The following is a 27,287-nucleotide window of genomic DNA, read 5'->3' as shown; positions in this document are numbered from 1 at the left end:
GCGCACGCCACTCGCCCCGGGGGCTTCCATCCCTGTCCGCCTGGGGCCGGCGGCCAGTCTCCCCGAGAGCGCACGCCTCCCGGCCGCTGGCTTGCCGCTGGCTGACAGTCCCCGTTTGGAGTTCAAAATTCCCGCCGCTCCACTTACACGACACCGTCTCCCTCGTTTGTTTTTTGTTTTGCTTTTTAAACTTTCACTCCGTTAAGTTATATTGATGCTAACCTCTTATCGGGGATGTCCCTCCCAGGGGATGTACCGAGAATCCCGGGCGCAGCGCCGCGATCCCCAGCGCCTGCCCGCCCCTCGCCCACGGGAAACGCCCCGGGGCGGGGCGGGAGGACCCGGGTCGGCGGCGGGTGGGGCTCGGCGGAGCTGCCTTCCGCGCGGGGGAGCCCCGAGGCTCGCCTCAGCCCTGCAGCTTCTGCCCTCGGGGCAGCTGCCAGGCGAGTCCGCGGAGCGGCGGCCGGCGGGCGATGGAGACTAGGAGCCACCGGGCGAGAGGAGGCGGGGTGGGGGAGGCGGGGAAAGCGCGGGGGCGGAGGCTGGCAGGGGGCGCTGGAGGCAGGAGCCGCCCGTGCGCTCCTCGCGCCCGAGGGTGCAGGAGGCTCTGAAACCTCGGCCGCGCTGCGAGCCTCTGGGGTTCGGGCGGCGGCGGGGAGGTGGAGGGGGGGCGCTGCCGCCGCCGGGGGGCGTCGCCGGCCTCGGCCCCTTTGTTCTCGCGCGCTCCCCCCGGCCGCCCACTCCTCTGCTGTCGCGCGGCGGCGGCTCCTCCCGCCGAGGCAGTCGGGCTCGGCGCCGGGGGCGGGAGGGGGCGGGGGGAGCGCGCCCGCCGCCGGGAGTGGGGGGCGATGGCGAAGCTCCGGGTGGCTTACGAGTACACGGAAGCCGAGGACAAGAGCATCCGGCTCGGCTTGTTTCTCATCATCTCCGGCGTCGTGTCGCTCTTTATCTTCGGCTTCTGCTGGCTCAGTCCCGCGCTGCAGGATCTGCAAGCCACGGCGGCCAACTGCACGGTGCTGTCGGTGCAGCAGATCGGCGAGGTGTTCGAGTGCACCTTCACCTGTGGCGCCGACTGCAGGGGCACCTCGCAGTATCCCTGCGTCCAGGTCTACGTGAACAACTCCGAGTCCAACTCCAGGGCGCTGCTGCACAGCGACGAGCACCAGCTCCTGACCAACCCCAAGGTAAGGGCGCCCCGGGAGGATTGCCTCGCTCCTACGGAGATGCCGAGGTTTGGGGGAGCAGCAGTGTTAAACCATGCGCGGGGTGGCTCGGAGTATGCAAGCGTTACCAGGAGGCGACAAGGCGTCGCGGACTATGCTTAAACCGGGAGTAAGTACATCGGGGAGCCCGGGGCCCCCCGGTCCTTCAGGAGGGTTTGTGTGCGGCGACCCGTGGTACCCGGAGGCTTTCCTTACACACCTGTCTTGCCTGGTCTCAGATTTTGAGGCCTTGGTTCCAACCAGCTGCGGTTCGGGCCCTACCGGACGGGCTTTGCAGAAATGCGAGGAGCCAAAAGTTAACTTTTCCTCCGATTAAATCCAGTGCGTAGCGGGGATACCACTAACTCCAGCGCATGGTCAAGGTCCGCGCTCCCACTGGCCGCGTCCAGAGCTCGCCTTGGGAGGTTGCAGGGGTTCCTTTAGCCCTTTGAGAGGTGTTAGAGGTTTCCTTACCTTTTCACTCTAGACAGATGTTTTTAACTTGGGGTACAAAGATGAGCTTTCGTGGGTCGACAAACGACGTGGAATCAAATGCGAAATTCTGTGGAGATCCATCTTGAGAGGGTACGGTGGACTCCTAGTTGTCACGAAATAGATTCTCAGAAGGGTCTAGAGGGAGCCTAGGTTTTCCGTGTGTCTAAGAACAATTGGGAGCCATCTGGGGAACGGTAAAACTTTCTGAAAATAGAAAAGCCTCCGTGAAATGTACCGAATATGCCTGCCTTGGCAACTTTTTCCGTTCTCGCAAGCAAAAAAGAAAGAAAGAAAAAAACCTGGTTAGGACTCGAGGGATGGAAAGCAGAGAAAGGGAGACTCAGAAGACCGTTCCCAAAGGAGAAAAAACTTATAAAAAGCAGTGTCCTCAGTCTGTGAACTAGTTGAGCTTTGTAGTACACCTGCTTTTGCAAGAAGGCTTTTCTTTCTTTTGTTTTTTCTTCTCTTGGCCTTTTTTACTCTTCTAATTACTTAACTATCAAAGAAAAGGTATGTATCTTCTTTAAAATTACTGACATCTTCCCTCTTTGTTAGAGCAGTGCTTGAAGATCAAGAAAACTGTCCAAAAGGTAATGAGTCTTGTACACAGGAAAACTTTCCTTACATGTGACAGGATATAATTAAAACAATCCAAAAGAAGAATTCTATATCAATATTTTAAAAATATTTAAAAATAAGCCTATCATTTCTTTGCAGCAAAACTCCTGTTCTTGTCTCCTAAATAGTTAATTCTTGAATTTGGGAAATTTTTAAAAGAGAATTCCTTTTTTTAAAAAAAGAATGACTTCTCTTAAAAAGATGCTCTTGCTGAGAAAGGAAGCATATCTAAAAAATGAAGATAATAGATGAGTAGTAAGTATAGAAATACAGAATTTAGAGTATAAACTTCAAAGTTTCGAAGAAGCAATCGGGTCTCAAAGACAGATGTTGTAAGTTAGGCAGCTCAATGCTCAGGAATTTCAAAACAAATTGCAAGTCTTTAGGAACCTCACTCTTTTTTTCAAGGTTAAGCCATTAATAGAAAAGTGTGGAGGAGTAGTAGTGGTTTAGAAATTATATGGTAGTTTATCATTTAGAAGGTGTTATAATTGGTGAAACATTGCGATTAGTTTAAGATTGTGGTTCAGGCACTGATAAATTACATATACATATTTCAGTAAGTGGCTAATACCTAATCAAGACATCAAGAAGATAGAATTTACTACACAAAGACTGCTTCAGAGTTTCCAGGTAATTTTGAAGAATCTGGCAGAAGAAGTAAATTGGGATCATTAGGACATAGATTTCTAAATCACTTGGAAAGAGTGGTAATGGCTTATATGTAATCCTAAGATTTGATCTCTTTTTGTTGCAAATAACCAGTTTCTTTTCAGTGCCAGTTTAGATCCTGGCAAGGATTGCTTTGAAGAAATATCTGAACAAAATAAGATTTTTTAAAGTAAAGTATTAAAGAAATGACAGAACTGGAGAAAGATACATTAATGTTACAGAAAATGATGAACAGCATCCCATTTGATTTAGTCAGGGTTTCCTCAACCAAAGCAGTGTATATCTCTTTATCCAAATTATGATTGCATCGGACCATTTATAGAACATTAGATGTGTTCTTTTGCAGTCCCCTTTCCACTTTGGAAATTCTTGTAAGCAATTAGTGATGGAAAAATTCAGTGTAACCAAAATATTGTGCCAGAGCCCATCACATAAGCAGAATGTTTCCACAGTGCCCTTGCAGTTCAGCAGTACCCACCACCAAGTGCTGTTGCATCTTGGCTACCCAAAACTTACCTCTTTATTGAAGGCCTGGGTCCCCCACCCATTCTCTTTGCAGAATGTCTAGATTCCCTACAATGTATTGGATCCTGATCACCTCCAACCTTCTCTGCTTTATGACCCACTGCCGCAAGAAGCCATTTGGGAGATCTCTTCTTAGAAAAAGAGAGCAGGGACTTTCTCCTCTCCCATAAGTTTACTACATTAGTTATAGTAAAAAGCAGAGAAGGGGAAAGAATAATGCAAATATATAATTTCTTATCCTGCAGACTACTAAAGAGATAGCGTGAATAGATTTGACCTTTGATTAATAATTTCTTTAAAATATCTTTAAGTCCTATTCAACTTACATTTTGAAATGTATCCTTGTTTCCAAAGCAGAAACTGTTTCCAGTCATGTAATGTAAGTTCAGTTCAGTTCAGTCACTCAGTTGTGTCTGACTCTTTGCGACCCCATGGACTGCAGCACGCCAGGCTTTTCTGTCCATCACCAACTCCCGGAGCTTACTCAAACACACGTCCGTCATGTCTGTGATCCATCCAACCATCTCATCCTCTGTCATCCCCTTCTCCTCCCACCTTCAATCTTTCCCAGCATCAGGGTCTTTTCCAATGAGTCACTTCTTCATATCAGGTGGCCAAAGTTTTGGAGTTTCAGTTTCAGCATCAGTCCTTCCAATGAATATTCAGAACTGATTTCCTTTAGGATGGACTGGTTGGATCTCCTTGCAGTCCAAGGGACTCTCAAGAGTCTTCTCCAACACCACAGTTAAAAAGCATCAATTATTCGGCGCTTATCTTTCTTTATAGTTCAACTCTCACATCAAAACATGACTACTAGAAAAACCATAGCTTTGACTAGATGAACCTTTGTTGGCAGAGTAATATCTCTGCTTTTTATTTTTTTTCTTCCAGATTTTTTTAATGCACATAGATACATTTGGAAATAATTACAGATACATGAAGAAATACGATTATCGTATACATCCTGTTGTGTAATCTTTTTCACATAATATCACTCCATTTTAATATCTGTCACATCATTTTTCTCATTAAAAAATAAACTTCAAAAAATAAAAGTTTTACATCCATGCATTTAAAAATGAGAATTGCAGGAGTGTGTAAAGTAAAAAAAGTTCTTCCACAGTGGTTATGTAGAACTTAATACACGTGGATTCTTTAAACACCACAAATTGGATTATGCAATAGCACTGCTGTGCACTCTGCCTTCATTGCTTATAATATATCTTAGCACAGTTGCCACGTCCACATATATAGATCCACCTTGTTCTAAGGAACAGGCAATAATGGCTGCATTTTGTTGTTATTCAGTTGCCAAGTCATGTCCGACTCTTTGGGACCCCACGGACTACAGTATGCCAGGCCTCCCTGGCCCTCATCATCTCCTGGAGTTTGCCCAAGTTCATGCCCATTGAATCGGTGATGCCCATCTTTGGATGAAATGTTCCTTTGATATCTCCAATTTTCTTGAAGAGATCTCTAGTCTTTTCCCTTTGATTGTTTTCCTTTATTTTTTTAGCACTGTTCATTGAAGAAGGCCTTCTTTTCTCTCCTTGCTATTCTCTGGAACTCTGCGTTTAGTCGGGTGTACCTTTCCCTTTCTCCTTTGCTTTTTGCTTCCCTTCTTTCCTCAGCTATTTGTCCAACACTGCTGCATAGTGTGACCTATAATGTGGGTCATCCAATCAGTTGAGGGCCTGAATAACACAAAAGACTGACCTCTCTCAAGCAGGAAGAAGTTCTGCCAGATAATGATCTCTGAATTTTTTTTAATTTATTTATTTTAGTTGGAGGCTAATTACTTTACAATATTTTAGTGGTTTTTGCCGTACATTGAATATCTCTGCTTTTTAATATGCTGTCTAGGTTGGTCATAACTTTTCTTCCAAGGAGCAAGTGTCTTTTAATTTCATGGCTGCAATCACCATCTCCAGTGATTTCGGAGCCCAATAAAATAAAGTCTTTCACTGTTTCCATTGTTTCCCCATTTGCCGTGAAGTAATGGAACTGAATGCCATGATCTTAGTTTTCTGAATGTTGAGTTTTAAGCCAACTTTTTCACTCTCCTCTTTCACTTTCATCAAGAGGCTCTTTAGTTCTTCTTTGCTTTCTGCCATAACGGTGGTGTCATCTGCATATCTGTGGTTATAGATATTTCTCCCTGCACTCTTGATTCCAGCTTGTGCTTCATCCAGCCCAGCATTTCACATGATGTACTCTGCATATAAGTTAAATAAGCAGGGTGACAATATACAGCCTTGATGTACTCCTTTCCTGATTTGGAACTAGTCTTCTGTTCCATGTCCAGTTGTAACTGTTGCTTCTTGACCTGCATGCAGATTTCTCAGGAGGCAGGTCAGGTGGTCTGGTGTTCCCATCTCTTGAAGGATTTTCCACAGTTTGTTGTGATCCACATAGTCAAAGGCTTTGGCGTAGTCAGTAAAGTAGAATTAGATGTTTTTCTGGAACTCTCTTGCTTTTACAATGATCCAGCAGATGTAGGCAATATGATCTCTGGTTCCTTCAAGTAATGTAGTACTTCATGTAATGTAGTACTCAAGTCAATTATCCTAATTATCAAGTCAAGTCCTAATTTTCCACAGGGCAATGATCTGCTCTTTGAGTTGACCATTGCAAAAAAAATCTAAATTTGGGGTCAGCTTCCTCTGACTATGGTTCTTATCACTGGATTATCTCTTTGTGACTAGCTGTTGTATATGCTAAGGGTTTTGGTTCTCAACCATGGCAATCCATTAGAATCACTGGGGAAACTTTAAAAAGAAGTTTGGATGCCTGAGTCCAACCTTTAGAGATTCACACTTGGTCTTGGGTGGGTCCTAGGCATTGGTAATTTTAAAAAAGTTCTACAAGTAATTCTAGTCTGTAGATGGAGTGAAAATAAACACTGGCTAAGAAAATGTCTTCATCTGTTGTTCAAGAAAAGCAAAATAAGAACCCAAAGGATTCATCATGAATAATATTTGTGTGTTTAGGTTAAAAGATGGTACTGATGCTACTGAATATAGAGAGTTGGTATGAAAGGAAAGACTCAAATTCTGAAGGAAAAGAAGAGGATCCTTTAAAATTAGTTTAATGTAAATGAAATGAACTTACACAGTTCCAAACATTTGCCTTTGCCTCATTGTAGACATTGGATGGCCAAGAAAAGATTAATTATTAAAACTGGCCTCTTGAGAGACCAGAAAAAGTAGATTAGAGGCTGTATGTTTTATTTTTGAGTTTTCTTTCTCTGATAAGAAAAACCTAAAAAGAGAGGACAAATGTCTATTTCTAAGAAATCAGTACTACTAAAAACCTAAGAGAAATGCTTTGAAGAGAAGAAAAACTTAGACCAGAACTGGAAGAGGCTTCAGGCTTTAAGAATATCCCCTGAAACTGGATGTAATTAACTATAGGCCTTTGTGGCGTAGTCACCTTCTTGGCGCCCTTCTCATCCATACTAGTGTGCCCCTCCCCCCAACACACACGCTCCCTGTATAGACAGTAAGGTCTGCTGGGTTAATTTCTGAGCTCCATTCTTGAGTTAAATGTTCAATGTGATATACTTTGTGCTCTAGGTAGTCCACCATATCAAAATTAATAAAAGGCTAATCTGAATTGTGACAACTTATCTGTAGCCTTTATTTTTCCATGAAAAAGTGGCTTACTGTGGTTGTTTTTCCTCTGGTGATAATATGAAGCAATATTGGGGATGTACATAAAATTTAAGTCCACAAATACTTCTTCAGCATCTATTATGATCAAAAAACTAGGCAAGAAATGGGAGGATATACAAAGATGAGTTCATTTAACAAATATTTATTAAATGCCTGCTTAGGTTCTAGGTGTGTTTCTAGGTTTTAGGACTGAAATAGAGATCAAAAGATTTCTGGAGCTTACATTTTGGTGGAGTGACTGACAAGAAATCAATTCATAATGTACTGTCATGTAATGATAGATGGGCAAAGAAAATTTAAGCAGCATAAAGGTACAGAAAGTTATGGAAGGAATGAGAGCTGTTCTTTTGCATAGGATGGCCAGGGAAGGGGGCTCTGATGAAGTGATATTTCCACAGAGACCCAAAGATTATCAGTGGCCTGAGGGACATAGAGGAATGAATCGTGTGGCTCTCCAGGGAAAAAGTGTTCCACAAGCTGCAGGAACAGCAAGTGCAAAGGCACTGAGGCAAGTGTGAGGAATAGTGAGGATGACGGTGCGTGAACAGAGAACAGGGGGAGATGAGACGAGGGTCTCAGAAAACTTTATAAGGACTTTGGATTCTAGTTTAAGTGTGATGGTAAGTTATTTGACACTAGGCCGGACCAAGATGTAATCAGACTTAGACTTTTGAAAAGTTTGAATGATCCATCTGGATGCTGAGATGAGGATAGAATTTGTATGGGGGGAGGAGTGTGTATGCACATGCGCATGCTCACTTGTGCAAGGTGAGCGCATCAGAGGCAAGATTGGAAACAAGGAGCCCAGTAGGACAAACAAAAGGTGGTGGTGACTTAGATCAGGGAGTAGCACTGATAAGATCCACCGACGGATTGGATGTGAAGAATGAGGGAGAAAAGAATGATGATGACTCCAAGGTTTGTGGCAATCACAACTGAAAAATGGAGGTTGTTTTATTATTATAAATAGGAAAACTGAAGGAGGAGTAATTTTGGAGGTGGAACACAACTGAGCACACACACACAAACACACTGCATGAAAAGCAGGTGTTCAGTTTTAGATATGCCTAACTGGCTTATCGGAGAAGGCAATGGCACCCCACTCCAGTACTCTTGCCTGGAAAATCCCATGGATGGAGGAGCCTGGTGGGCTGCAGTCCATGGGGTCGCTAAAGAATCAGACATGACTGAGCAACTTCGCTTTCACTTTTCACTTTCATGCATTGGAGAAGGAAATGGCAACCCACTCCAGTGTTCTTGCCTAGAGAATCCCAGGGATGGGGGCGCCTGGTGGGCTGCCGTCAATGGGGTCGCACAGAGTCGGACACGACTGAAGCCACTTAGCAGCAACAGCAGCAGCAACTGACTTATGGGCTTCTCCGGTGGCGCAGAGTCTGCAGGAGACTCAAGAGATACAGGTTTCATTCATGAATCGGGAAGATCCCCTGGAGTAGGATATGACAACCCACTCCAATATTCTTGCCTGGAAAATTCCATGGACAGAGGAGCCTGATAGACTACACTCCATGGTGTTGCAAAGAGTCAGAAATGACTGAGCACCCTTGGAGGCAACTGATGTACAAATGAGGATGAATTCTTGAGTTTCTGCCCTCAAGGAGATCATTACCTAGCAGACAAGATAAGAACACAGTAACTATCAAACAAAGCAAAACATCAAGTTCTACTGGGAGGTGCAAACAATATGACAGAAACCTCTAAAGGGGAATGACTAAGGGGATAGCTTCCTGGAGAAGGAAGCATTTGCCATGAAATTTTGAGAATGAATAGAATTTTTATCTTGGGAGGAAAGATGAGGAGAAATGAGGAGAACATCAAGGAAGAGAAAAATGCCAGGAGCAAGGCTCTGGAGCTGTGGAGTATGGGGTGTGTTGGGGAACCAGCAGATAGACTGGTGTGGCTGGAACCTAGGGGACAAAGAGCAGAGGTCTGGGGAAAAGGTGTGCATGCATGCTAAGTCGCTTCAGTCATGTCTTTGCAACCCTATGGACCATATCCTGCCAGGCTCCTTTGTCCATGGGATTCTCCAGGCAAGAGTACTGGAGTGGGTTGCCATGCCCTCCTCCAGGGGATCTTCCCAACCCAGGGATCAAACCCATGTCTCTTAGTCTCCTGCATTGACAGGCAGGTTCTTAACCACCTGGGATAAGGCAGGAGAGTAAATTGGGGCCAGGAATGTAGAGGTCCTTGACAGGCAGGGTGAGTTTAGTGAACATTGGGAACCCATGGTAGGAAGAATCTATGCCCATCTACCAAAGATGGTCACATACTAACCCCTAGAATCCGTGAATATCTTATGTTATGCAGCAAAGGGGAGTCAAGGTTGCAGACGCAGTTAAATTTGCTAATCAGCTGACCTTAAAATAGGGAGATGTGCTGGTGGGCTCTAGAATCACAAGTACCCTTAAATGTGAAAGAGGAGGTCAGGGTGATGCAATGTGAAGACGACTCAACTGACTGTTGACAGCTTTGAATACAAAAGAGGGACATGAGCCAAAGAATGCAGGCGGGAAAAGGCAAGAAAATGGATTCTTTCTTAGAGGCTTCAGAAAGGAATATAGCCCAGCTGGTGTCTTGATTTTAGCTCAGTGAGACCCGTTTTAGAATTCTGTCCTCCAGAATTCCAAGTTAATGCATTTGTTTTGAGCCACTAAGTTTCTGCTATAGCAGCAATAGGAAACTAACACAGAAGCCAAGTAAGGCTTTTGAGTAGGTGACTAATATGATTAGATATTTGGAAGCTTGGTCAGATTATGTCTACCTATTACAGCTCTTTGCACACAATCTGCTCTGCAGACTGCTAGAATCTTCCTGTCTGAGAGTACTTACCATTTGTGGATACTGTTTGTGAAGGTCTTAATTATTTGTAAGAACTCTCAAAATTATGTATCTCAAACTCTAATCAGAAACTTTTTACTTTTACATGAGAGATTTGTGATATTACAATATATTTCAGTTTAAGTTTTGGGATATATTTTCCATTATTACAAACTTACCTCAGAATTTATCTGAAATGTTTTAAATACTCATTTATGAGTGAAGATGTCACTCATTTTATTTACCTTGGGTTTAAAATTTTTTTCTCTGTCTTTAGCAGAATTTTGTATTCAATTGAGTTCCTAGATAACAGTACATTTATATTACAATTGCCATAAATACTCACAGTATAATACCAAACAGAATGGTTTTCAATATTACATATGTTTCTAACTGTTCCTCATGCTGTGCTTTTGGTATTCGGTAGGACACATACACCAATGTGTAAAAATCTGTAATTTGAGTTGTGGTAATATCCTCTTTTCTTTTAAAATGATCAGTTATAAAATTGAAAACCATATGTTTATTAAATTACTTAAATCTGTGACCATTTTGGTAAATAAACTAATCAAACAGATTTATTTCATGTGTTTGCTTGGTTGGTTGGCAGAATCCAGCAGACTGGGTCACTGAAAGTTCTCTGTACCTTGAAGCACATGTGAAGAAATATCCATTCATCTAACTGAATGCAATAGACCAAATGGACTTTGAAACCTTATCTGATGTCCAATTTACTAGTTATAATTTAACAATATTATAGAAGCACTTATTGATGTTGTATCTCATTAGTAGAAATTATCAATCAGTTCAGTTCAGTCGCTCAGTCATGTCTGACTCTTTGTGACCCCATGGACTGTAGCACGCCAGGCTTCCCTGTCCATCACCAACTCCCAGAGCTTACTCAAACTCATGTCCACTGAGTTGGTGATGCCATCCAACCATCTCATCAATAAATCCTGTAAAATTAAATTCTTATCTTGGAAGTTTAATACTTTTTTTCAGTGTAATAAGTAAATTTACATAATTGTCCTTATCGACACAACTTTATTTTAAAATAATTCTCAAGAATAAAAGGCCAGACAATAATACTGCTTACTGAGAGTAAAATCTTCTATTCTGATTATAGTTATCTTCTATTTCCTTTGTTACAAGGATAAAAATGACAAAAGAATATCATGTTTATCTCTCTAAAACCAGCTTCTATTCTAGAATCTTTTGTTTCTATCAATGGTATCATTATTCTCTGGTATTAATATTTTTTCTGATTTTTACTGCCACTGTCCTGGTCAGTTTTCATTCCAATCCCAAACAAAGGCAATGCCAAAGAATGTTCAAACTACTGCACAATTGCACTCATCTCACATACTAGCAGAGTAATGCTCAAAATTCTCCAAGACAGGCTTCAACAGTATGTGAACCACGAACTTCCAGATATTCAAGCTGGATTTAGAAAAGGCAGAGGAACCAGAGATCGAATTGCCAACATCTGCTGAATCATTGAAAAAACAAGAGAATACCAGAAAAACATCTACTTCTGCTTTATTGATTACACCAAAGCCTTTGACTGTGTGGGTCACAACAAACTGGAAAATTCTTCAAGAGATGGGAACACCAGACCACCTGACCTGCCTCATGAGAAATCTGTATGCAGGTCAAGAAGCAACAGTTAGAACTGGACATGAAACAGCAGACTGATTCCAAATCAGGAAAGGAGTACGTCAAGGTGTATATTGTCACCCTGCTTATTTAACTTATATACAGAGTACATCATGAGAAACGCTGGGCTGGATGAAGCATAAGCTAGAATCAAGATTGCTGGGAGAAATATCAATAACCTCAGATATGCAGATGATACCACCCTTATGGCAGAAAGCAAAGAACTAAAGAGCCTCTTGATGAAAGTGAAAGAGGAGAGTGAAAAATTGGCTTAAAACTCAACTTTCAAAAAATGAAGATCATGACATCTGATCCCATCACTTCATGGCAAATAGATGGGGAAACGGTGGAAACTGTGAGAGACTTTATTTTTAGGGACTCCAAAATCACTGCAGATGGTGACTGCAGCCATGAAATTAAAAGATACTTGCTCCTTGGAAGAAAAGCTATGACCAACCTAGAGAGAATATTAAAAAGCAAAGACATTACTTTGCCAACAAAAGTCTGTCTAGTCAAAGCTACAGTTTTTCCAGTAGTCTTGTATTGATCTGGAGAAGGCAATGGCACCCCACTCCAGTACTCTTGCCTGGAAAATCCCATGGATGGAGGAGCCTGGTGGGCTGCAGTCCATGGGGTCGCTGGGAGTCAGACATGACTGAGCGACTTCACTTTCACTTTTCACTTTCATGCACTGGAGAAGGAAATGGCAACCCACTCCAGTACTCTTGCCTGGAGAATCCCAGGGATGGCGGAGCCTGCTGGGCTGCCACCTATGGGGTCGCACAGAGTCGGACACGACTGAGGTGACTTAGCAGTGTATTGATCTGAGAGTTGGACTATAAAGAAATTTGAACACCAAAGAATTGGTGCTTTTGAACTGTGGTGTTGGAGAAGACTCTTGAGAGTCCCTTGGACTGCAAGGAGATCCAACCAGTCCATCCTAAATGAAATCAGTCCTGAATATTCATTAGGACTGATCCTGAAGCTGAAACTCCAATACTTTGGCCACCTGATACATTGCCACCTTTTCATTGGAAAAGACCCTGATGCTAGGAAAGATTGAAGGCAGAAGGAGAAGGGGATGATAGAGGATGATATGGTTGGATGGCATCACAGACGTGATGGACATGAGTTTGAGTAAGCTCCAGGAGTTGGTGATGGACAGGAATGCGTGGCGTGCTGCAGTCCATGGGGTCACAAAGAGTCAGACACGACTGGGCTACTGAACTGAACTGAACTGTTCTGGTCAAAGATATTGCAATTTGCTTTGGTTATTACAGTGTCTCTTCACTAATCCCCCTTTTCTAGTCAATTTCTTCCTTCAAATTAGTGATTCTCAAAGTGTAATCAGTGGACAAGAAACATCAGCAACATTTGTGAGCTTGTTAGTAATGCATGTTCTTGAAACCCATCCTAAAGCCGCTGAATCAGAAATTCCACCCTAGTTTCTGATTTAGTAGTTCTGTGGTGTTGGAATCTAAGAATTTATACAGCAGAAAATAATTACCAAGCTAATAGGTGGGGAAAATGAAGTAATGTAAAATAGTAAGTTTAGAAGAATGCGATAAAAGAGAGTAAAAAGACTGTAGACAGGTAGAATAAATTTTAGAAAGTAATAATCTGCTCAATGTTATGTGGAAACCTGGATAGGAGGGGAATTGGAGGAGAATGGATACAAATATATGTATTGCTGAGTTCCTTTGCTGTCCACTTGAAGCTATTACAATATCATTAACCGTCTATACTCCAATAAAAAATAAAAAGTTAAAGAAATAAGATAGAGTTAAACCCAAATTTATAATTATATTGAATATAAATGGACTAACTCTTCCAATTTAAAGGTAGAGATCATAAACTGGAAACCACACTATACAAACATCAATACTTCCATCAAAACAATGAAGAAAATAAAACTGGAGTACTTGTATAATATGAAACACAAGAGACTTTTAAACAAAAATGTGTCACTAGAGCTAAAAAGAGACATTTCATAGTTATCAAAGTTAATTCAATAAAATACAACAATTCTGTACTGGGATGTACCTAAAATACTAACTCAAAATACATAAAAACAAAAAATTAAAGCCGAAATATATAGAAGTATCTTGAGGGAAAAATATACATGTCTATCACAATGAGAGATTTTAGGACATTTCTGTTTCTAACTGATAAATACTCAGACAACAGTAATATTAATACACATCCAGCAGATTTGAATAACATGTTTAACAATGGATGCAAATGACATTTATAAATTAATATATCCAGTAGCAGCACAGTGCACATGGTTTCAATTGCCCACATAATATTTCCCAAAACTGATCACATTCAGGCCATAAAGCAAGCCTTAACAAATTTCAAAGGAGTGAAATAATGAACATTATATCCTCAGTGAAATCAAGGTAGAAATGATTAAATTTTACTGAGAGACATAGTATAGGAAGTTCATCAGTGAAAGTGTGAGTTTATGAATAATGATACCTGAGCTATTAGCTCTTCATAAAAAAGAAATAAAATTTGATACATGCTTCATACCCATAACAACAAATTTTAAATGGAATAAAACTACAAGTCAAAAGAAAACTATAAAGCTTTCAGAAGTTAGAATAGGAAAATATCTTTATGACATAGGTCTAAGAAATATTTTCTTAAATAAGGCTTAAAGAGCAAATCATAAAAGGAAAATATTGATACATCTGAGCATGTTAAAACAATGATTTACATATGACTAAAATTATTGCAAACAATGTGAGAAAGTAAGCCACATACAAGTAGAAGATAATGACAAAAACAAGTAATCAACAACATTTATGAAAATGTCTATAAATCATTAAGAAAATGATGTTTGACATAATGGGAAAATCAGTGAAGGTTATGGACAGTCAATTCATGAAAGAACCCAAATGATCAATAAATGTGAAATAATTCTCTGTTCCAGTAATCCTAGTGAAATTCAAATGACAGCAATAATGGAATGCTATTTCACACCTATCAGGCTGACAAAACATAAGATGCTTCATAAGACCAAGTAATGGTGAGGATTTGAGAAGATGTTATTGCTGAAAAGTTAGTTCAACCACTTAGGAAAATAAACATACTATGTGAAACTGAAGTTGTGCATACCCGACAATCGTTGTGATAACTAAGCAAATGACAGCAGTTTCCCTTCAAAGGAGTTTACCCTAAAAAAACTAACACATGTTCAAGAAGTGTGTGAGAGGATTATCATTGCAGAACTGTTTGTAGTAGTGAAAAAGTAGGAACAATCTAACTGAATTAATTAGGATGTTGATGGGATGCTTTAATAAGAACCTAATAAAAGTAACCTAAACAAACAAACAAGAAAAACCCTAAGGAAGTACCACATGCTAAGTTGTTTCAGTCCTGTCAGACTCTGAAACTCCCTGGACTGTAGCCCACCAGGCTCCTCAATCCGTGGGATTTCCCAGGCAAGAAACTGGAGTGGGTTGCCATTTCCTCCTCCAGGGGATCTTCCCAACGCAGGGATCGAACCCATGTCTCCTCCATCTAAGGAAGTACTAGGTTTTTTCTTTTGTAAATGTCTGAGCTTGTAAGCAGTCTATGGGGCTAAACCATTCTAATCTGGAAGGTCATTCAAACACCCAGTTTCTTACTGTCTTGTTGCTCTTAACATGTCCCTTAACATGTTTTTCCTAACTTGCATAGCATCTGCCTTGTGGGCAGAAAGAAGAATGAAAGAGGAAAAATAAAGGAAAGACAGCTTCCTGTAAAAAAGATATATTTCAAATATTGTAATGTTTGCCCTTTTAATGTGTACAGTTTTTTGGTATATTCACAAAGTTGTGCAAGCATCATTGCTAATTTCAGAATATTTCCATTGCTCCCAAAGGAAATCTCATGCATATTATTTCTCACTCCCAATTCCCGCAACTTGGTTGTGATATATAATTCTTTTTATATATTCCAAAATTTGGTTTGCTAGCATTTTGTTGAAGATTTTTGCATCTATATTCATAAAGTATATTGATCTGTAGTTTTTTTATGATATCTTTGTCTGCTTTTTGGTATCATAGTAACAGAATGAATTGGGATGTATTCTCTCTTTTTTGTCTTTTGAGGAGAAGAGTCTATGATATTGCACCATGTCAACTGCGATTTATTTTAGAAATGCAAACTTGGTTAAACATAATAAAATCAATACAGCATAATAATAGAATAAATGACGGAAATCACATGCATATATATATGCAGAAAAAAATTGACAAAATCCTTTCATGACTTAAAACATCAACAAACTAGGAACTGAAGGGAACTTTCTCAGCATGATAAAGGGGAACTATGAAAAACGCACAACTAGTATCATACTTAATAATGAAAGACTGAAAACTTTCCCCCTGAGATCAGAAACAAGATAAGGATGTCCATTCTTTCTTCTCCTGTTTGACATAGTACTGGACATTTTTGGTCAGGACAATTAGATGAGAAAATGAAACAGCAGACATCCAGATTGGAAAGGAAGAAATAAAACTATCTCTATTCACAAATCACATGATCTTGTATATAGAAACTCCTGAAAAATCCAGCAAAAAAAAAAGCTACTGGGCCAAATAAATTTAGCAAGACTGCAAAATATAAGGTCAATGTGCAAAAATCAATTGTATTTTTATTTTTTTAAAGCGTTGATTTGTAATAGCTTTATTGAGATCTTATTGACACTTCATAAGGATACATCCATTATAAGTGTACAATACCAGTATTTTTAGTAAATGTATAATTGTATTTTATACAGTAACAATTAACAATCCAAAAGTGAAATTAAGAACACAATTCTACTTACAGTAGCATCAAAATAATAAAACAATTAGGAGTATATTTGACAAATTTAACAAAACAGTGTAAGACTTGTACCCTGAAAACTACAAAACACTTGAAAGAAAGAACTAAACAAAGATACCTTTTGTTCATAAATTGGGAAGCTTAATATTGTAATGATGGCAACACTTTCTGAATTGACCTATAGATTCATTACAATTTCTATAAAAAAAAAACTCAGTTGGATTTTCTTTTTCAGAAATTGACAAGCTGATCCTGAAATTCCAATAAAGGTGCAAAGGACCCAGGATAGTCAAAACAATGTTGAAAAACAGAACAAAGTTGGAAGGCTCACACTTTCCAATTTTAAATTTTACTTGAAAGCTACAGTAATCAAGACTGTATGGTACTGACATGAGGAATAGATTCCAAATCTATGGAATAGAGTTGAGAATCCAGAAATAAATGCATACATTTATAAGTAATTGATTTTGACAAGGTTGTCAAGAGCATTCAATAGAAAAAAAGTCTTTTCAACCAATATGCTGGAACCATTGTATATGCACATGCAGAGTGAAGTTGGACTTCTATTTTACATCATAATACAAAAATTAATTCAAATCAATGAGAGACCTGAATGTAAAAGCAAAACTATAAAGCTATTGGAAGAAAACACAGCTGTCAATCTTTATGACTTTGAATTAGGCACAGTTTCTTAACATGATGCAAAAAGCACAAGCAACCGAAGGAAAAATAGATAATTGGACATAATAAAAAATTTTTAAATATTTACAGTTTTGTGCTTTGAAGGATACTATCAAGAAAGTGAAAAGATAACCACAAAATGAGAGGAAATATTTGCAAATCATGTATCTAATAAGGATTGAATATCCAGGATATATAAAGAACCTTTACAACTCAATAACAACAGTAACACAAAAACAACCCAATTTATAAATGGACAAAAGTTGGAAATGGATATTTTTCCAAAGAAATATACAAATGAGCAATAAGCACATGAAAATATGCTCAACATTATTAGTCATTGCATGCATATGTCATGTCCAAAGTGTGCACAGTCATGTCCAACTCTTGCAACCTTATGGACTGTAGCAACTAGCCTCCTCTGTTCTTGGCGTGCTGTCCTGTAGAGAATTTTCCTGACCCAGGGATTGAACCCTAGTCTTATGTCTCCTACATTGGCAAGAGGATACTTTCCCACTAGCGCCACCTGGGAAGCCCTCATTAGTCATTGGTGGTGGTTTAGTTGCTAAGTTGTGATCGACTCTTGCGACCCCATGGACTGTAGCCTGCCAGACTCCTCTGCCCATGGAATTCTCCAGGCAAGAATACTGGCGTGGGTTGCCATTTCCTTCTCCAGGGGATCTTCTCCACCCAGGGGTTGAACCCAGGTCTCCTGCATTGCAGGCAGATTCTTTACCAACTGAGCTCCCCCTTAGTCATTAGGGGAACGCAAATCAAAACTGCAATAAGATACTACTTTCAGCTCACTAGGTGACCATTAAAAATTAAAAGACAGTAACAAGTTTTGATGACGGTGTGGAGACATTAGAATCCTCATACATTGTTGATAAGAATGTAAACAATTTGTAGCTGCTTTGGAAAACAGTTGACAGTTCCTGGAAAAGTTGAACAGAATTACCATTAGACCCAGCAACTCCATTCCTAGGTATATACCCAAGAGAAATGAAAACACATGTCCACATAAAAACTTGTACATGACTATTCATAGTAGCATTATTCTTAATAGCCAAAAAGTGTAAATAAATCATATGTCCATCAACTGATGAATGGACAAATAAAATGTGCTGTATTCATGCAAGGAATTTTATTTGGCTATAAGAAGGACAGTAGAGAATATGCCTGCAATGGGGGAGACCCAGGTTCAATCCCTGGGTGGGGAAGATCCGCTGGAGAAGGGAATGGCTACCCATGCCAGTATTCTTGCCTGAAGAATCCCCCGGACAGAGAAGAATGGCAGGCTACAGTCCATAGGGTCACACAGGGTCGGACGTGACTGAAGCAACTAAGCACGCATGTGCAATGTTTATCTGTTAATCCCAAATTCCTAATTTATCCCTCCCCCCTCCCTCGAGGTAGGATTTCTACTCCTAAGAATCAATGCCAAACTTGTCAGCAAAATTGATTGTGCACAATATTTAATGAGCATTGTATATAGTGATTAAAAAAAATGGAAGATGATGTCTACTGTTTAAAGAAGGTGAAAGAGATGAAGATGCAGCCAAGAAGCACTGCCATCAAAAAGGATAATGCAGGCTATACTCACTGATAGTGAATGAGAGAAGCAAATACAAAATACAATGTTTACTTTGATTTAATTTGTGGGAAACTGTTGGGGAGGGGGCAAAGGAGAAAGTCCTGTGGTAGGAGTTCTGGGTGGTAGGAGTCCAGGGGATTTTTTGTTTTTTGTTTTTAATTAATTTTTATTGAAGTATATAGTTTCTTTACATGGAGAAGGCAATGGCACCCCACTCCAGTACTTTTGCTGGAAAATTCCATGAACGGAGGAGCCTGGTAGGCTGCAGTCCATGAGGTCACTATGAGTCGAACACGACTGAGTGACTTCACTTTCGCTTTTCACTTTCATGCATTAGAGAAGGAAGTGGCAACCCACTCCAGTGTTCTTGCCTGGATATTCCCAGGGATGGGGGAGCCTGGTGGGCTGCCATCTGTGGGGTTGCACAGAGTCGGACACGACTGAAGTGACTTAGCAGCAGCAGCAGCAGTTGCTTTATAGGACTTCAGCAGTGAAGAATCTGCCTGCAATGCAGGAGATGCAGGTTCGATCCCTGGGCTGGGAAGATCCCCTGGCGGAAGGCATGGCAACTCGCTGCAGTATTCTTGCCTGGAGAATCCCATGGATAGAGAAGCCTGGAGGGCTACACACAGTCCATAGGGTCGAGAAGGGTTGGACAACGCTGAAGCGACTGAGCACACACACATGCAGAGTTGCTTTACAGTGTTGTGTTAGTTTCTGCTATACGGAATCAGCTATACACATACAAATAGGCCCTCTTTTTTTAGATTTCCTTCCTGCTCAGTTCACCAGAGAATTGAGTCGAGTTCCCCATGCTGTGTGGTAGGTTCTCATTAGTTATGCATTTGATGCCTAGTGGTGTATATATGTCAATCCCAATCTCCCAATTCATCCCACCTCTCCTTTGCCCTTTGGTCTCCATATGTTTTTTCTCTATGTCTGTATCTTTATTTCTGCTTTGCAAATTAAGTTCATCTGTATCATTTTTCTAGATTCTACACATATAGGTGATGTTATACGATATTTGTTTTTCTCTTTCTGACTTAACTTCACTCAGTATGACAGTCTCTCAGTCTGTCCACATCTCTGCAAATGGCACAATTTCATTGTTTCTAATGACTGAGTAATACAGTTCCATTGTGTATATGTGCCGCATCGTCTTTATCCGTTCCTCTGTTGATGAACATTTAGGTTGCTTTCATGTCCTGGCTATCATAAATAGTGCCGCAATGAACTTTGAAGTACATGTATCTTTTTGACTTACGGATTTTTCTCCAGGTTTATGTCCAGGAGTGGGTTTTCTAGGTCATATGGTAGTCCTGTTTTCCCTGGAGCTCGTGTAGGCAGTGCCCTGCCACCCGTAGGCGCACAGAGAAAGAAGCTCCTGCGGCAGACCCCCCTGTCTTCTTGCTCACCCTCCAGCAGTGGTCCCTTGCTTCTCTAGTGAGAGGCTTCTTCCCAGACTCCCTCACTTGTGGTGCTCTACAACCTCGCCCCCTCTAGCCGTCTTCACACAGTGAACCCCAGTCCTCCCCCTGGCGTCTGACCTTCAAAGCTGAGCCTCAGTACTCAGCCCCCACCTGCTCCATTGGGCGAGTGGACAAGCATCTCAGGCTGGGAAGTGTGGGTCAGCACCCACGCTCTGTGCAGCTCTCTCTGCTTTGCCCTCAGCACACTTGCTGCTGCGCTCTCCTCCGAGGCTCCAAAGCTCCCTCTCTGTCCCCACCGGTGAGGGGACTTCCCAGTGTGTGGAAACCTTTCCTCCTTCACATCTCCCTGCCAAGGGTGCAGATCCCATCCCAATTTCTTTCTGTCTTTTCTTTTTTCTTTTGTATTACCCAGTTACTTGGAGATTTTCTTGCTCTTTTGGGGGTCTGAGGACTTCTGCCAGTGTTCAGCAGATGTTCTGTGAGAGTCATTACACACATAGATATTTTTTGATGTATCTGTAGGGGAGAAGGTGAGCTCCATATCATACACTTCTGCTATTTTGATCTGATCTCTGAATGTTATGAATGTTATGTATTTTAAAATAGTAATTTTCCAAATAAAATTTATTTGCAAAATACTCAAAATTATTCTGAAAATATTCAGTTAAAATAAAATTATAATTTTGATGGAATGAACTTTTAATTTACAAAAATAAACTGTGAAAGTCCTGAAAATGTAGGTAAATATTAACATAATTTTGTCAGTGGACAAAGCCCTTTAAAGCAAGAGCAAATATTATAAAATAATATACTTTTAAAATGACACAGTAAGAAAAAAGTTAACATTTTTCAAAAATATTAAAATTGAAAGAAAAAATGACCAATTTGGGAGAATATTTACACCATGGTAGAGCAGTGATTCAAAACTCATTACGTGAAGAGCTCTTGGCAATAAATGGCTTTCTCTTCAGTGGAAGACTTATAGATGTGATGGTTAATTTCCTATGTCAACTTAACTGGGCTAAAGGATGTCCAGATATCTGTAAACCATTATTTCTGTAATGAGAGAAATTCCAGAAGTATTACTGTAAAATAAATTCTCTGAGGACTTCACTGGCAGTCCATTGGTTAAGATTCTGGGCTTCCACTGCTAGAGGCACGGGTTTGATCCCTGGTGGGCGAACTGAGATCCTGTATGCTGCATGGTATGGTTAAGAAACAAAAACAAAAAAAGTTGCCCGTTATTCTATACTGATTCCTGAATACTTGGATCAAATATTATGCTAGTAGATTTGAAACCATAGGATGAGATGGTGATTCTCTAGGGTAATACAAACTTCCAAACTAAAACAATCTAGTAATGATTTTTTTCTTTTTCAAAGTAGACCAGTTACTAGAGAGGAAATAGAGAAAGATCTCAATAGAACTACAATGAGGACTCCTCTGTCCAAATCCCTTTTCGCATCCAGAGACAAGTATATTTCACTGTTTTTGTTTTCTCTTTTTCCATCGTTTAAATCCATGTTGAAACAGTAGGCTTGCCAATGTATATATTTTAGACGATTACTTGCCAATGGTTGAATCTGAGCGTTTAACTTTCTTACACTATCCTATTCCATCTCATTTTTCAGCCGTTCATCCTTTAGATATCATAGTTTTGGGCCAAATTAACATGGAGTGTTTAACTTTATTTTAACTACATAATGTTCATTTTTATTGCCACTTTTTCTTTGTACTAATAATCATGCTCTTTTAATATTTTCTTACTTCCTTATGTACCTTTCTCTTACTTTTACAAAATTCTGCCACAGAATTGTAAGACTCCTTTGTATACTGTTTTTCATATATATGCTTTGCTAAGTCACTTCAGTCATGTCTGACTCTTCGCAACCCCATGGACCGTAATCCACCAGGCTCCTCTGTCCATAGGGATTCTCCAGGCAAGAATACTGGAGTGGGTTGCCATTCCCGTCTCCAGGGTATCTTCCCGACCCAGGAATCAAACCCTCGTCTCTTATGTTTTCTGCACTGGGAGGTGGGTTCTTTACCACTAGTGCCACCTGGGGAGCCCATATCCTTATTCATAATGTGTAACTGTTTCATTCTACTTTTTTCTCTTTTAAAAAACTTTCCTTTCTGAACTCCTTCAGCCTACTGCCCCAAACTGCGCTGGTTGCACCTTGGACCTGCTATGTCTCTCCTCTATTAGGTATTCTGTTTCCTTGACCCTATGCCATTGTCTATATACCTTTGCTTTGGTGAGATACATCTTCAGTTAGCTTCCTGAGAAAGGGTGCATGGAAAATACAACTTTTGAATCTTGTGTATTGATCAGAGTTCTTTTTCTGAGGCTGTAACATACTCTAATCAGTTTACTCAAAATGCAGTTTATTGTTATCTATTGCCCATAAATCAATATAGGCCTATACCTCCAACATCATTCCTTTAAAGAGAAATAAACAATTAGAAGTTCTGCTCAAAGTTATGCTAAACTGAGCTCAAATGTTTTCTTTGTCCAGAACTGGTCACAGGCTTTAAGCACTCTCAAGCACACTGCGGAGTACTCCTAGAGGGATGAATATCTTGTTGTTGTTCAGTCACCTAGTCATGTCCGACTCTTCGCAACCCCGTGCTCTGCAGCATGCCAGGCCTCCCTGAATATCTTAGTATGAGAAAAATAAGCCTAGATTAACAACTGCACATTAGGATAAGTTGAGAAGGCCATAGTACAAAAGTGAAGATATGTCGGGAATGCGAAGCATTTTCTTATGAATCTTGTTTGCCTGCAGGAGCTGCGCTAGCCCTGAAAACCCCACCTCTATGTCTAGGTGGGTCGAATACCCCAGTATACAATGAATGACATGGTGACTGGATGTCCCATGCTTAGGCATCAGTAACAAACCAAGAGTTTCTTGAAAGGAGAATAGCAATTTGTCAAAGAAAGCATGGGTTTGATTTACACTATCAGAACTCCACAGGCTCCATCTATCCCTCCCATCCGGTACTCCTTGGATACCATTCGAGGTCCTGGGGCACAGAAGTCAGTGAAAAGAGCAGATTCTCCTGCTCTGGCTGCCACTGAAAGGGGTCAGGTTTGTGGATTGCTCAGTAAGGGATCAGAGGTGCAGTCCAAAATATGGGTAAGTGTTTCCTCCAAAATGTCAAGAGTCCATCAAGCACTGTGCCTCTTAGTTTTAATGAGTGAAAGGGACAGCAATCTCTTTCACTTTGGAGGAGATATCCAGAAATTCCCTGTGCCAGGATACCCCCAGAAGCATCACTGAAATAACAGACCACTGCATTTCCCACCCTCTGGCACACCTGAGCTTTACCAAGGAATCTAGAACACTTTGTACGCCCCAATTTCTGATATCAGCAGTGTGTATCATCAGCATGATATCATCCGCCTGCGGTGCAGGAGACACAGGAGACCTGGGTTCAATTCCTGGGTAGGGAAGATCCCCTGGAGGAGGAAAATGGCAAACCATTCCAGTATTTTTCTTGAAAAAGCCCATAGACAGAGGAGCCTGGTGGGCTACAGTCCAGTCACAAAGAGTTGGACACAGCTGAGCGACTACACACGAGTGTGTATCATTTTTATTATGATCACAAATTTTGAGGATCATAAATACAGATAGGGCATAATGGGGACAGTTTATCTCTGCCCTGTGATGTCTGAGGTTCTAGTGAAATACTCAAAGCCTGGAGGCAAGAACCATCTAAAGGCTCATTCACTCATGTGTCAGAGAGTTGATGTTGGCTGTGAGGGGGGGGCCTTGGTTCCTCTCTACACAGGCCTCTCCATGTGGTCTCTCTGCATGGACTACTCTGGGCTTTCTCACAGCATAATGCCAGAACTCCAAAGGCAAGCATTCCCAAGAGAGAGATGCAGGCAGGAGCTATGTCCTCTTTTTCTGATTTAGCCTTGGAAGTCACATAGCATCACTTCCTCTGTAATCACAGACTCATCCATATTCTAGGAAAGGGAAACCCGCAACACTGAGTAGAGGAGAGTCAATGTCACATTGTAAGAGCATGTAAAATAGGATAGATATTGGTGGAGCCATCTATGGAAAAATACATTCTGCCAAATAGGAAGCATCAATTTTTCATCACCACTCTCTATCAATCCTGGTTCTAGGGGACTTACCACAGACAGGACTTGTTGTTTTCATTCATGCAGAAATGATGATTGTTAATATTTTATTTTATACACACACACACACACACACATAATGAATCCCAGGTGGCTCAGTAGTCAAGTATCCACCTGCCAGTGTAGGAGATGCAGGAGATGTGTGGGTTTGATCCCTGGGTTGGTAAGTTCCTCTGGAGGAGGAAATGGCAACTCATTCCAGTATTCTTGCCTGGAGATTCCCATGGACAGAGGAGCCTGGCAGGTGGCAGTCCATGGGGGCACAAAAAGTTGGACATGACTGAGCGACCAAGCACACACACATATACACACATTATGAGGCATTTCTGAAGGCATTCAAGAGCACGTAAGACATTTTATTTCATTTCAGTGTTCTATATGGTTATAAGAGGATTGACCATCTCCTTAAGGATTTTAAATTATCATCATAAGCCGTTGAACACATCTTTACATATACTGCCATGCTTATTATAACTAATTATTGTTGAGCTTCTTCCAGATTAAAACTTCTTGTTTTGCTCTGACTTCTATTGAGATTCAACCTCTATTTTTTGGCAAAGACACTGCATTTTTATTTTCTGACTTTCCAGCTGAATGAACTATTTTCTCTTGAAAGTGGAGTGTTGTTCCAAACTTTTTTCAGTTTTAATAATGTCACCAACTTTAGCAGTCTATTTGAATCCAGAAGTTAAATAAATAATGTTAAATTACAAAAATGCAGATGTAGTTTCAACACGTAATAATACAGTCCAACTAAAGGAGAGTTGAGGGCGGGTGGGAATACTCTGTGGTGGGTAGTGAGCTGTTTTTCACAGAAATCGGTGAGGCTAGGAGAACAATTCTTCATGAATAGTGAGTGGTTCAGAAAATTGGGGCATTTTCCTATGTCTTCTCCCATGTCCCTCACCTTCAAGCACATTAGATGATTCAGTCTTTCTGGAACATCCATCACATTCCATTTCTTCTTCTTGGAATGTCCCCTTCCCAACCCCTTCTCTGAGAAACAAACTCCCATTCAACCTTAAAGACACAATCATGTTGTCTCTTTTGTGAAGACTTCTATTTCCCCTCAAAGCCAAAATTTTCACTTTCTCTTTCGTAACTACAAAGCACTCTAACGTATGCTACTATTACTGCACTACATGTTCCTGGGAAGGGAGGAAGAAGAGGGCTAGAGAGTAACATCTAAGCTTTGTATCCTGTACTGAGCAATCAAGAATGGTTTAGTGCATAAATGATCAATTCCCCAAACCTGTCATTCCACGGAAGAAAGAAAGCTGTTAAAAATGCAAGTTCCTAGTGCCTCTGAATGCGACTCTCAGAAGGGTGGATCTTTTGACAGTCTAGGGGTCTGTGGACCGTCCTTTGATGAACCCTATTCTAGTCTGGGCACCGCTCTGTACCTGTCCAGCTTGCTCTCTCTGAAGAGCTCATTTTAGCGCCGTTTTGTTCTTAGCCCTACTTTTCACATTTTCTAAGCCATTTATTTGGCCTTCAGATTCTTCCATAAGATTATTTCCATTTAGCTTTCAGATGTGGGTGTGCATACTGGAACCACTTGCCCTAGAATTTAGCTTAGCTGACATGTAATTCCGTATGTGTTTGTTCAGTTAACCTACATTCATAAGGAATATGTGTTTGCATGCAGTGCACACGTTTGCAAACAATTAATGAAGTCATGAGGCATGTGAAATATTGTAGGGTTTATAAATGACTCAGTTAAACTTTTTATTACACAGAGCTTTTTTTTTTTTTTTTTTTTCTTTTTGGCTGTGTGGCTTACAGGATCTCAGTTCCCTGACATGGAACTGAACCTGGGCCATGGCAGTGAAAGCACCGAATTCTAACCACTAGACCACCAAGGAATTCCCCCCCTTTCTTTTAAGTGCTTTTCTAATTGTTTGTTTATGTTGTCAGAAATGACATTAAAATTATACACCAGAGCTGACACAAAGATGTCTTACAAGATTTCAGAAAATGGGGAAGTACAGTATAAAATATAATTAAATCTATGTTCCAGTAGATAATGTTTTAAGAATTCATTTTCTAACCAAATTTACTTTGGAAATTATTTAATCTACTAAACCCATTCCAATATTATGTCTTTCAATCCTCACCTCCCTAACCAAGTCAAGTCAAGAAAGAAGCTGGAACCAAAAAAATGTCTTAATTTCTCTTTCTGAAGTAATGCCTAATATAGAACCCAGCCCCCAGTGTTTAGCTGAATAGACGGTGTGTTTTGTGCAGTGGTTTTTTTTAAAGTGACTCAGTAAAGGAAGAAAATGAATTTTGCCTACTCTGCCCACATGATTGAAACGCAATCCTCAAGACACATCACAAAGAACCCACTCAAGAAGTTTCTATTAAAATACAAATTCATTGTGGTAGGCTGAAAAAGAATGCTGTTACGAATCTTGATAAGCCCTAAAATAAGATAATGTAAAATAAGTGATAATACATACATAATCAGATATTTCACATCAAGTGATGATAGTTTCTTCCCTTTATAAACTGTCTGAAAGTTTTTACGTTAATACACTCAGAATAGCCCTTTCAGTTCCATCAATTTCTTTCATGAATGCAAAAGTCAAATTTCCTTTCTAAAAGGTAGGCATTAAACAAATATATTTTATCATGTGCCTCTTTTTCTCCTGACTTTTTAAAGAGAGTGATTTCATGCAATTTTAGGCAGCAAATGACACAGCCTCTAGTGAAGGTTATTTGGGCGATAATGGTATTAGAAGTTGGGAAATGCAGCCTTTGCAAATGAAAAACAAGAAAAGGTCATAACGGCATGAAGAAGTTTCTCCAAGGGAATGCTCTTTGTCCTCCATAACTGAAGACCTTGCGTCTATAAATTTACCTAAGTGAAATTACATCTGTGGCACCAAAAACCACCCCTGAAGCCAAACTGAGACAGGAGGGAACAAG

General features: G+C 40.5%; 1 protein-coding gene across 2 annotated transcripts in view; it reads left to right on the top strand.

Moving 5' to 3' along the window:
* The first annotated feature begins 363 nt into the window (after positions 1-363).
* Positions 364-27,287, top strand: part of KCNMB4 (potassium calcium-activated channel subfamily M regulatory beta subunit 4) — a 70,968-nt gene continuing 44,044 nt past the window's right edge. The window contains exon 1 of one of the 2 annotated variants that reach the window (XM_081589656.1): positions 364-1,184. In XM_081589656.1, coding sequence (XP_081445782.1) covers positions 849-1,184 — 336 coding nt within the window. In that variant the 5' untranslated portion in view covers positions 364-848. The remainder of the gene's footprint in view (positions 1,185-27,287) is intronic. The other variant, XM_081589657.1, reaches the window with a different exon arrangement.

This window comes from Giraffa tippelskirchi, chromosome 4, assembly GCF_054371585.1.
Source record: "Giraffa tippelskirchi isolate mGirTip1 chromosome 4, T2T-mGirTip1v1.2.pri, whole genome shotgun sequence".
Lineage (NCBI taxonomy): Eukaryota > Metazoa > Chordata > Mammalia > Artiodactyla > Giraffidae > Giraffa > Giraffa tippelskirchi.
This window is presented reverse-complemented; position numbering and strand designations above follow the sequence as displayed.